Source organism: Parasteatoda tepidariorum, chromosome 5, assembly GCF_982258835.1.
Source record: "Parasteatoda tepidariorum strain Cologne lab strain chromosome 5, Ptep-v5.0, whole genome shotgun sequence".
NCBI lineage: Eukaryota > Metazoa > Arthropoda > Arachnida > Araneae > Theridiidae > Parasteatoda > Parasteatoda tepidariorum.
Genome location: NC_141759.1, coordinates 20189084 through 20201439, shown reverse-complemented (window position 1 = coordinate 20201439; position 12356 = coordinate 20189084). Strand labels below are relative to the sequence as shown.

At 34.0% G+C, this 12356-nt stretch overlaps 1 protein-coding gene across 10 annotated transcripts in view; it reads left to right on the top strand.

Moving 5' to 3' along the window:
* LOC107453029 (epidermal growth factor receptor kinase substrate 8) overlaps window positions 1-7805 on the top strand; it is a 151007-nt gene extending 143202 nt beyond the window's left edge. For 9 of the 10 annotated variants that reach the window (XM_087163500.1, XM_087163495.1, XM_087163499.1 and 6 more), the window contains exons 18-21: window positions 2859-2921; window positions 3765-3945; window positions 4953-5088; window positions 7562-7805. In XM_087163500.1, coding sequence (XP_087019626.1) covers window positions 2859-2921; window positions 3765-3945; window positions 4953-5088; window positions 7562-7702 — 521 coding nt within the window. In that variant the 3' untranslated portion in view covers window positions 7703-7805. The remainder of the gene's footprint in view (window positions 1-2858; window positions 2922-3764; window positions 3946-4952; window positions 5089-7561) is intronic. The other variant, XM_087163494.1, reaches the window with a different exon arrangement.
* The last annotated feature ends 4551 nt before the right edge of the window (window positions 7806-12356 follow it).

Sequence of the window (12356 nt, the reverse complement as noted above, 5' to 3'; positions counted from 1 at the left end):
TTGTTGATTTTTTTTCTGAGCTCAGGCTATTATTACTGAAATAAATAAAATAAAATAAAGCTTTTATTTCGTATGACGAAAATTGAAAAGTTTGTTCTGATTTCTATAAGGCAGTGGTCTCCAACCCCCAGGCCAGACTTTTTCTGAACCATTACTGTTCTTTTAGTATAAATGTTAGAATGGGTTTCTTATTATTTCCTCAAAGATACAGGCCTATCAGCTTATTAACTAGGTTAGGTAGTAAGCTGATAGTTCTATAGTTTTCAAATAATGATGAATCTTTCGCTGGTTTAGGGAATAGTATTAGTGCTGAATCCTTGCAAGAATCTGGATAAAAATTGTTTTTTAGACACATTCGCTATAGATGACAATAATTGCATTTATCTTACTTTCTAGGGAGTGTCTGAGATAATTTAAAATGAATGTGAAATGGTTTAACTTATTAAGTGGTGGACATTTTTTTTACTTCCTATTTTTTCTTATAACGAAGCATGATTCACGAAGAAAACATAACACTACTTTTATCTTAAATCTATGCTTAGAATGCACATTCAATACAAAGTAATTCCGTAACAGAATTCGCCCCTTTATATTGAATTGACAACATGACGGTTGAGAACGAGATTAATAGCTTCAAGTTGGACAAAATTATTTAAACTATTCAACACTAACTCTATATAAGCCATCGTTCTTTTAGCAATAAATGATCTGGACAATTTTGAATGGCAATTTCTTGGCAAATTTGGAAAGGTCTTGCATGAAGTCATGTTTGCAAAAGCCAAAATCGACTGAGGGCGTTTACCAAGTTCTCAGTAATACCCTTTGTTCTAGTTTTAATTCCAGAAATTATAAAATCATTCTAAAGGAGTGGAACATTTTTATGAGAATGCTTTGTTGACTATTTTCGTATTGAAAAATAAAGCTTTTAACAACCCTAGCTTTTTTTGTTGATGTTAGTCAACAAAATATATATATATATATATATATATATATATATATATATATATATATATATATATATATATATATATATATATATATATATATATAATGAAAAAGCAAATGTTGTAGCTTACAATCCTAAAATCCTAAGTAAATGATAAATATTAGTAAAAGGATTTTTTTTCCTAGCTTTCATAGGTTTATTTTGATTTCATGATTATATGTATTCGAGTATGAAAATTACAGCTATATGAAACACGACAGTGCTCTAATGATAGTGAATGTGCTCATTTTGGTCTGTCTAGTGCACTCGAATCGACTCCAGCGAGCACGTTAAGGGGTTAAACTATGGAATACGATAAGTAATTTTAAACCTTTACACTCAAGGTTCATTCAACACTTAAAGAAAATACACAATCACGAAGAATTTCCAAGATAATACCCACAGTTTGCACAATCACCATAAAACACATAAAAGTCATTTAATTAGTGGGACAGTTGGAAATGATGCGAATCACAGTAAGCTGTCACGAAGCGTTACTTACCGATTTGTCGAAATTGTTCCGACAATTAATAAGGAAATTGTGGTAGATAGTAATAAGCAGGAGGAAGAGGGGATGACAGGTACCAAAATGGTAAGTCTAATACCACTTAACATATGGTTAAAAAATATGATGAAAATGCTAGTAAAATAAGCATAAATAGGTGTGATAATAAAAGAAAATATTTACAAAACTATATACATAGTTACGAAAATAATCGAGTTACATGAGTCTCTTATGACTTAACAAATAATACAACAGGTAAGTTGGAAATTAAACTAACAATTATGTCTGCTGCTCTGACAATGTAAGAGCCAAGACGTCCTGGTTCTCATCCCTCGTTCCTGGGTTTATCATCACTCTGAACTTTTCAATTGGTCGATCCCTTGTGGATTGAACCATTAACACGTTCACGCCTGGAAAAGTGAAAATACTGGTACGGGAAAAGAGAAAATACTGGTAGAATACTGGATTTTTATTATTCCCGAAAAAAAATCAAAAATGAAATTTATTGTTACCAGTTTTTACTCCGGAGCGCTGCCAAGATGAGATAATCTAGCGTGACCCACCGGTGGGTCACCCCGTCGTGAACGTGTTAAATTCAGGGATATCAACTGCTCCGGATTCGGCATAATATTTTCAATAACGGTAGAGAACTACAAACTGAAATTTCCAGATTTTCGGTTAATCTTGACAACTTTTTAAAAGGTCAATATGGTTTACCGGTAACAAAGTGGCATATCACATAAGCATTTGAAAAACTTAGAAGTAGTGGTGAGTAAAAACCCTTTAAATCCAATTTACAAAACCAAGAATCACGAATTAAAAGACTATCACACTAAAATATTCATCCGCTGACCGGAGCAAATAAGATGGAGAGAGTCTTTAGCTGCGAGTACGAAAGGGGGGAACTTAGAAATGCTAACGACGACAACAGGGACAATCTTTAGTCGTGAAGATGTGGTTTTGAAAGGAAAGAACAAAGCAATCTTTTCGAAGGCATAAAGAGCAGTCTTTCGCTGGGAGCTCAGAAAAAAGAGCAAGGAAATGCTGACGAAGACAGCAGGGACAATCTTTAGCCACAAAACTGTGATTTTTTTTTGGGGGGGGGGAGGACCAAGCAACGTATTTGAAGGCATGAAGAACAATCTTTAGCTGTGAAGTTGCGAGTTCAGAAAGAAGAGGTAAGAAATGCTGACGAAGACAACAGGGGCATACGGACATGGGAGGGAGAACAATTGCTTCTCGATGATTAAGCAGGAAAATTGGTATAAAACTGTGTAAAATAAGTCGAAATATTTGTCAGATTAATAATTATTATTGTTGAATGCAACCTTTAAATTTAAAGTAAAATTCTTTCTTCCATTTTATTAGATTCGACAACTTCACTTTCTGATTCTTCATCAATTGATATACCAAGTCTAAGGAAAAACGAAGGTATTTAAACTGTTAATCTTGCATTATTTATATATAGCTTAAGAAGCTTGAGCTAGTTCATTTTATCCCTTTCCCAATGACATTTTGCAAGTGCAATATTTAAAATTGATGTAAAACTATCCATATAAGCAACGGCACAGTTACCAATTTTCACTTAATTTGTAGAAGTAGGTAGGTACTATAATTGCGTCGCACTAGAACTGCACAATGGGCTATTAGCGACGGTCTGGGAAACATATCAGCGGATGATCCAAATACATGCCATCGCAATTTTGATCTTCTGTAGAGGGGTTGGCTCCTCTGCTTTGGAAGCCCGATGACCAGCTCACGAAGTCGAGAACTTTATTGTAGAACAGTTTAACGAGGACCGATATCTCGTACCTTCGATCCCTAAGCAGAGTGATCAAAATTATCACCAACCCGCTTTCTGACTGAAGCCAGTGGTGCTTGACTTCGGTGTTCTACTGAGAATCGTATCTTTACGATGAGTCCACAGCGGAACATTAAAATTTGCATAAAATCCATACGATTTGCGACCAATTTAGTTTTAAAAATATTGCAGGATATTCCTCTGAAGAGAGTAAGGTTCCTAAATAAATCACTACAGAAAAAATAATAATAATCGTTAAGTTACTCTCAGTCACAACTCACCTACTTTTGTCCATCATAGTCACGTGAGTTTGGTCTACCGAAAAGACCGCTAAGACTGTGAATGGTAGTAGGTCAAACTAACACCTTCACTAAAGTTTGGGTTCTATCAGTTTATATCTCTCAAACATGTAGGTGTAACAACATATCATCAAATTGCATTAAAAAAAATTTTTTTTTACTCAATCATTTCAGTAGACACATCAACAAAAGAAAAAGACATTCTTGCAAATCTCCAAGATCGTTTGCATGAAGAGTTGAAACGCCGAGTCAGTCTGACTCTAGCAAAAAAAGTTCTCGCCGTTGCGTACATAACTCCTGATTCCTCCGCAGAAGAAGTGCAATTTTGGTTGACTAGCAAAGGATTTGCTTCCAGGTTAGTTAAAAGTAACTCACTCAAGTGTTTTGAAATTTAAAAATAGTGATCAAATGAAGCTTTTTTAAAAAAAAGGTGACGAAACTACTTAATTTATTTCTGCTTTTACCAGTAATATTCGAGTTCACAACTAATAATTGAAAAAAAAATTGACATTTGAATAATTCAAACTTGCGTGTACAAAATCTATTGTTTTGGTAGTTATGCGTTGAGGAAGTTGCTTAATTTAAACAGAAATTTTAATTACTAATTTAATACCACTCTGTAAAACTTTTTCCAACTTTACAAGCTGCTAATTTTGATACGTTAGCTTATATCTTCTGTTAACATTTAAAGCTCGAGAAAAGTTTTTGAATTTTTATTATTACAATTTTTTACTCAATTTTGTAGGATTAGTATATTATTAAATTTTCACGTATTTTGAAACTGAGTTGAAAAATTTAATTAAAGAAAAATTGCGTTATCGTCTCTCTCGGGAATCCATTTTATTCTTCAATTTTTGTTTGTTTTGTAATTTTTTATTTATCACTCATAGGCAAAAATGGGCGTCGTTTTGGGTTTGAGTCGTGCGCACCTTATTTAGACGTCATCACTCTTTTCGAATGTGTTTAAGAATGATAGTAAACAGTGCGCACGCGTCGTCATAGCATGCGTTGCTATGGCGACCGCTACTGTTTGATCATTTTTTTGGAATTCTTTTTTGCACTTTTAATTTTGTTATGCATTAAGTTGGTGTTTTTATTTTTGAGATATGGGACCAGAGAGATCTCATAAATACTTCTTGAGTTGTTAATAAAAGAGAATTTCATCATTTGAACTATATTTTTGTTTTTATTGTTTTGATTAAGAGTCAGAAGTTCTAACCTACAGTTCAAACTGGATCGTTTTCAATACTAATTCAGGTGAATAAAATTAGACAACGACCATTTTGCCAATTGGTAAAGATTGATACACTCGTCACTAACTTGAATTATTATTATTAAATTTTTTTTTTTTGTCTTTTTCAGGACTCAACAAAAATTCCAGAATGTTCGAGGTGACGAAATATTCTCTCTGGAGAAGAAAGAGATGGAAAAAGAATTGGGTAATGAAGAAGGCCTACGTCTATTCAATCAGATCATTATACAAAAGAACATTTGCGGGGTAAGTAAGATACATCATTAGCAACAATTCGTAAAAAATGCGACCGCGCGCGAGTGCGTAACCCTATAAAAAGACAGAAAAGAATAAAAGAGAGATTAGAATAATAATAAAACTTTTTATTTACCCCGCATAAGATGCAAGAACATAGAACCCATAAAATTTGAATAGAATGGAAATCTATATCATATAAAACGCTAATACGTACGTATGTCTCGTATGTATGAATCAATAAAACCGATTATATTTCTTTTCTCACGCTGGCAACAGTTGTCATTTTTAATTGATTGGATTCGGCGCGCAAGAGCACGTAGTGAGCAACCAGATAACAATAACCAGAGTGAGCATTATCAGGTTGTTCAATTCAGATTCATGCACTAAAAACATGACAATATTTAATTTAAACTCAATTAGGAATTAATTAATTAATTGAAGTGAGAATGCTTTAAAAGGCCGCTGTTGAATTGATATTTTTTCTACTGGGAGCTACCTAAACGTCTAAAAAACGCTTAAGTGTTTGTATTGAATGCATCAAATTTTTTTTATATTTCGCGTTTATTTATGCATTGAATTTTCACTCTTTAAAATGCAGAATATTAGTGAAGCAATATTTGATAATTTATTTTGCTAATATGTTTCTTATTTAGCTAATGTTTTGATTTTTTCACCATGTACAATCTAAATAGCTAATATACTTTTTTAAAAGCCAATAAGAACATTGGTAGAATTCTTCTACATAAGTACAATACTGTGTCTTTGATGATAAAATACTATGTCTTTGATGATAATATATTATGTCTTTGTGCTAGAACATTGGGTTCATTGGCGAGCGAGCGCAGTGAGCCATGGTTCACGGCGTGAACCACATAGGATTGCGTAGCAATTCTCGGGGGTTGGCGAACGTTAGCGAGCAGGGGGCGGAGCCTCCTAGTAATATTTATTACTTAAAGTGATTTTACATTATTTAAATTAATAGAATGAAATTTCGAAAGCAACATTTACAACTAAGCTAAAAAAAAAGAGGGGGATTTTTGGAAAGAAAAGCAGAAAAACATAAGCCGTTTCTCTTTCGTTTTAGGCTTCTAAACAACAAAAAATTCTAAAGTAATGAGACCTACGCTTTTCGAATGGGCGAGAAAGCCTGGTTGTAGGGCATTGGACCAATCTCCAAGGAGTAGTGAGTTTGATCCTCACCGGCCGAAGACTCCCCTAGTAGTAAATGGTGACTGGTGCACGCTAAATCTGATGGGTCACAAAGCCCTCCATGTCCCGGTTAGAAATTATACCTCTAGGGTCAATGAATGGGAGATTGATCATTCTCTGGTTCAGGTCGAAATTACAAACTAAGGATGAATGAATGGATGTATGATTGTGTCCGCCTCATAAAAGGACTGTGATGTGTGTGTGGCTCCAGTCGTATTGTTGGGCATAGATGGTGCCACTGAAAACCAAGGAACATGGTGAGTCTAAAACAAATTTAAGAAAATTAATTACACAACATAAATAAGGTGTATAGTTTGCCTTGTTTTGAGTGTTATCCCTAATTTGTGTAAAATAGCGCCATTTGTTAATCTTTGGGAAGCATCATAGCAAACTTGTGGAATCTTCCGAATTCATTTGTTGTGGGTTTCGATGAAAGTTGAATTTGAAAGAACGCGATAACTTGAAAACGCTACCAGTACAATAATATTGGATGGCGTGCTTTTTTAAGTTTAGGCGGAAAAATCAGTCGGAAACAATAACCTGAAAGTCTTACGATAAATTTTAATCCCTAGCGCCATCTGTGCTTGGCTTTACATGGTCAACCATCCATAAAATTTACCCAGTAGTGCTCACCCATAAAATTTACCCTTATTCCTTGAGGTATGGTGTTCTAGTATGCAATGAAGTTAGCGCGTTCTTAAGCATCGAGAAAATAGGGGATGTTATAGAATCATCCCATTAGATTATCTTTTTAAGAGTGAGAGATGTTTTCACCTCCTACGCAAACTATTTATATAAGCTGAACAGCATCCTCCAAAAATTAAAAAAACTGGTAGTAAGATTTCTAAACGGATATTTGAAAACTTGCTGTTTTGTTATGCAAATTATTTTAAAAATATATTTCTGTTAGAGAATCTCTGCGATGGATTTCTGTTCTACAAAATACTGAATTGGAAAGGTAAAACAATAAGTTTTCAAACATCCGTTCAGAAATTTTACTCTTAGTTTTACTGTCTTAGGAGGAAACTGGTCAGCTTAATTTATGTCATGTAAATCGTCTGCTATGAAAAATTAAATTACTTCGACTTGGATATTACTTAAGATTGGATTAGAATAATTTCATAAAAGATATTAGGACTAATTTTCAGGGTATGCATGACAGTTTTACGTTACGGGAATTTTACGTTTCTTTCTGATTGAATAAAAAAGTAGTAAAACTTAAGATAGACTAATTGAACAAACATTATAATGAACAAGAATATTCTATTTTCAGTTTAAGACTCTTCGATCAAAAGAGCTGAGTTCCGTCCTGGAGGCGAGGAGAAAAAAAATAGATCCCGATGATGACATGAGTGACAGGAGAGATTCAAGCGACAGTGTTGCCACCATATCAGATCCTTCGAACTGGTTCTAAAGAGATATTATTTTAAAATATGAAGAACATGCAAAGGAGATTGTGATTAGGTTATGAAAATTGAAATTGTAATTCTTTGTGGAATAAATAATTAAAAACATTTCATAATATGTTTTAAAAGGGGATAGAACATTCTCTTCCCAATGAGGTTTACCCAAGTAAAAATCTTACAAATGGCAGGTTAGTTCAAAATCAGTTCTGGTCTCATCCCCACCAATCACAGTGCTGAGATAGCCTGGTCGGAAGGACGTAGGTTTCGTAATCGTGAGAGAGGGAGTTCGTATCCAGAAAGAAATTAAATGGTGACCGGTGCACATTAAAAATTAGGGTACAAAGTCCTCAAAGATCCCATAACAAATCAATACCTCTGCCAGCGTAACATATGTTTGCCTACGTTTGATACCTGACATACCTTTGGGAAGCGAACGCTCCATGCCCTGACCCGTAGGCTAAGGGAAAAGGGACTCCCGAAAAGATGAACCGGGTTCAAATCCCGTTGATGGCTGATCGATTCGAATTCGGCACCCAGATTGCCCTTACCACACTACGTAAAATATCCTCAGCGGTAGACTGGTCGAGGGTTAAAATCTCCTTACCATTAAGCCAACCGTGGAAGATTTTCGCGGTTTACCAGTCCATGTACGACAAATGCTGGTTAGTTCCGTCAAAAAAACGTCCCATACAAAGGTTAGTTTGTGCCAATGCTTGATCTAGAAGTTCCTTTGTCTTCTGGGTTGGGTTCAAAATTCTAAGGCTACGGCTATGTACAGTGTCGAGAAAAGCTAACAAAAATAGGTCACCCTGAAGAAATTTTGATCTAATGATCGGATTTTCGCGCTCTAAGACTCAATCTTAATAGTTTGAGAGGGTGATCTCAAATATGCTAATTTATAAGTGTAGACGATATTTTGAAATATGAAATCAGACACAAAAACGTACTTGTTCGTAATAAACATACTTTTCTACGGATTCGGATTTTTGACTCCAAAAATTGCCGCAAACAGCGAAATAGTACGCAATAGCTTGATCAGGAGAGCGATCCGAAGATTGAACCTCATAATGTTAATTTTACTCTTTGCGTATTTCGCCATATCTCGAGAACTTCTTAAGTGAAATGAAAAAATTTCAAACTGAATTATAAAATTCGTTTGACAGAAGATAATTAATTCCAGGTAAAAATAAAAACTTTTTAAAAAAAATTTAAATTTTTTATTTTTTTATTTAAATTTTTGAACTGTTAGGTATGCAATTATTTGCATCACTTTAAAGAATGTAATTCTACATAACAAAATGCAAAATTTGAGTGAAATCGGTCAAATAGCTCCTGAAAAATCAAATTTTAAAAAGCTTTTTTTCTTCTTTTCTCTTTGCTCACTGTAGGGGAGAGGCGGGCACCTTTCAACAGTTTTTGCTAAAGAATTATTTTCGAACTTATATTGCCTTCAAAATCTAAGTTCTAATTTTTATTTACTAAGTTGATATTTGAGGTAACCTCTCAATTTTTTCGAAAGGTCTAAGCCAAAGACAAAATACCTAATTTTACATATTTAGTGAACCATGTATTTTGTTGAAATCTACCCCTCCTGGGGGGCAGTTTTCAACGGGTGATGGGGCACATTTCAAAAATCGAAGAGAACATAACAAGATCATACATTTTGGAAAATTAACTTTCTTCATAAAATAATAATAATAATGAATGAACATATTGGATTGATTTAGGTTTTTCCTACATTATTTTGTTTTTAATAAAATGAAAGTTTACGGAGAATGTCATGAAAAATACAACTCGAGCTGCTCCGCTGCTTAAACTTGGTTGAAGCAGTTTCATTTTAATGTCATTTCTTTCGATACAACTAATATCTTCTTTTTTTGGAAAATGAAGCATTGATTATCATGCACATGGTAATCATGCTTCCTCGCTCTCCAGAAACTACCTGCCCCACCTGACGAGCTCCTAGCTTGGCAACAACATTTGGAGCTAGAACAACTGTTAAAACCTCCAATTTCATCCAAGTTATATATTTGATCAACTGTAAAACAACCAGAAGTAAGAGCTCTCTCATAATTGTTGAAAAATTCTTCAACGTTTTCTTTATTTGTAGCTCTTGCGAAGCTGTTGTTTTCTGGTTTTCTTGAAGTAAGCTGTGAGTAACGCTTCATAAAACCTTTAACCCACTCAAGTCCAGACGTTTCATTTTTGTCCCAGCTACTTGAAATTTTGGAGTTGAAACGCTTTGCGTACTCATAGGCAAGTTGTCGAACTTGTCTGTAAGTTAGACCATAATTGAGAATTGAACATGTAATTATATATTCACAAAGCAGAGTTTCTAGCTGGACGTCAAAAACTTATTGACTTGTGTATTTAGAACTGTAGCATTTGGTGTTAGTCGTACATTGTTTGGCTTCACCAACCAATTATTTGACTTTTTTTTAATGTATAAAATAACGCTGAAAAGTCCATTCCAAATAAGTCTGCTGCTGCTCTTAAAGATGCACCATTTCTGACATCTTCCATTGCTTTTTCAATGTTTTCTTCACTAACTTCTGGTTTCGTGCACTTTTTTCTATATGTTCGCACCATTTTTATAAACTGTAAGAAGGTGAAATGACAGGATTGAGCATTTTATTAAATATGTTACATCGTAACAAACAAACATGCTTCCTTGAACACATTCGCATGTTATTCAAAAAGTTTAGAATAATGATTGATTGATTTGTTCATTTACGTCGCACTAGAGCTGCACAATGGGCTATTGGCGACGGTCTGGGATACATCCCGGAGGATGAATCGAAGACATGCCATCACAATTTCGATCCTCTGCAGAGGAGATGGCACCCCCACTTCGGTAGCCCGACGACCTGCGCGCGAAGTCGAGCACTTTACGGTAGCACAGTTAAACGAGGACCAATACCGCTCACCCTCGGTCCCTACGCAGCCTGATCCAAGTGGTCACCCACCCGCACACTGACCGCAGCCCGTGATGCTTGACTTCGGTGATCTGCGGGGAACCGTGTCTTAACGATCAGTCCACTGCGGGACATAGAATAATGCCTTATAGAAAAAGTTGGGTATTTTAAATGTAACAACCATAATTAATGGGCTTTTCGCAGACTGACGACTTCTGCAACGTGACTATTACTTAACAAAACTCAACAAAAAAATTATTGACTTGACGATTACTTAACAAAAAAATTATAAGCTCGGGGCACCTTTCAACACTGTTGAAATCTGCCCCTGGTACAGACATTTTGGTTAAAGTATTATCAGCCATTTTACAAAAAGACTTTTTATTAATAAATAATACAGTTAGAAGCAGAATTAAATAAACTATCAAATGAATAAATATCACTTACCTTATTAAAAGATTACTGGTAGATAAACAGTTTTAAAATCAAAACTATCTTTTACATTTGGAATGTTAAAACATGTACCGCAGAGTAACACAATAGTGCTAAAAAGAAAGTGCTTAAAACTAAATGTCAACAGTTAAGCATAGTTAAAGCTTATTGTCTGGCACATTGGCCATTCATTAAGCAATATTAGAAGGTAGAAATTCTAGTTGTTGAAGGGTGCCCCATGTTGAAATGTACACCCCTCTCCCCTACATTGATAGCCATAAACTCAGAATTGGATCGAATTTTCAACACCGGTTATAAAATGAAATGAAATCACAGTGTCGACCTAAAATATACTTAATGGTAGACTGAATGGTGGTGAATTAAAATCCTCGTGCTGGTTAACCAAGCGTGAGAGATTTTCGAGGTTTTCCCTCCTTAGTTACGAAAGTGTGCGTACATTAATAATCACAAACTGAAAATACATTGGCTGTAAAATAAAATAAAATATCAAAAAATGATTTAAAAAGTGAAATAATAATTTTTTGGGGACAAATATTTGTACTTTTTGAGTGATGCTTATTAGAAACATATTAAAAAATACAAGTTAAATTGAATCATATTCTAATTTTTTTAATGAAATGCTTAAATCTGACGGAAATTTCGAAATAAATTAATCAAAATTAAAAATCATTTAAGTAAATTCTTATCTATAACTCAAATTTAATTCAAAATATGAATAAAAATTTATTAAGCGTCATTTTAATAATCGTCTGTTTTTAAACCGCATGTTTCAGATACATACCTGCCAACTTTCACTCTTTCCGAGAATGGATTTTCAGAGTGGTTGTAAAACAATAAACGAAAGACAATCTGACTGAAAAATGTATTTATATTTTGATCCTGTTGAAATTCGCTTGCTCATAGATATTGTGCTTTTATATATTTATTGTAATTATTTATATGTAGTGGTGGTCAAACTCATTTATAATTATCATTATAACTCAAAAAATTAATTGGAATGACCTGAGTATTGCTACCACTTTAAATATGAAAATAAAATCTTTCGGAAAATCCTAAAGAGTTGGCAGGTATGCAGATAGATAAAAAAAAAAAAATTTCTTAGAATTCGTGATAAATTTCCATGTAAATTACTGAAACCGGTGTTCTTTCCATCTAGCGAAAATTTTTTCTGTTAAAAGAAGAAACTTCAAACAATTTTTTTTCTTCTTTCTCATAGCTACATAATAAATGAATTGTGAAAAGATATGCATTTAGGAAAATATGCATTAGTACTACATATCGAATAAAAATAACT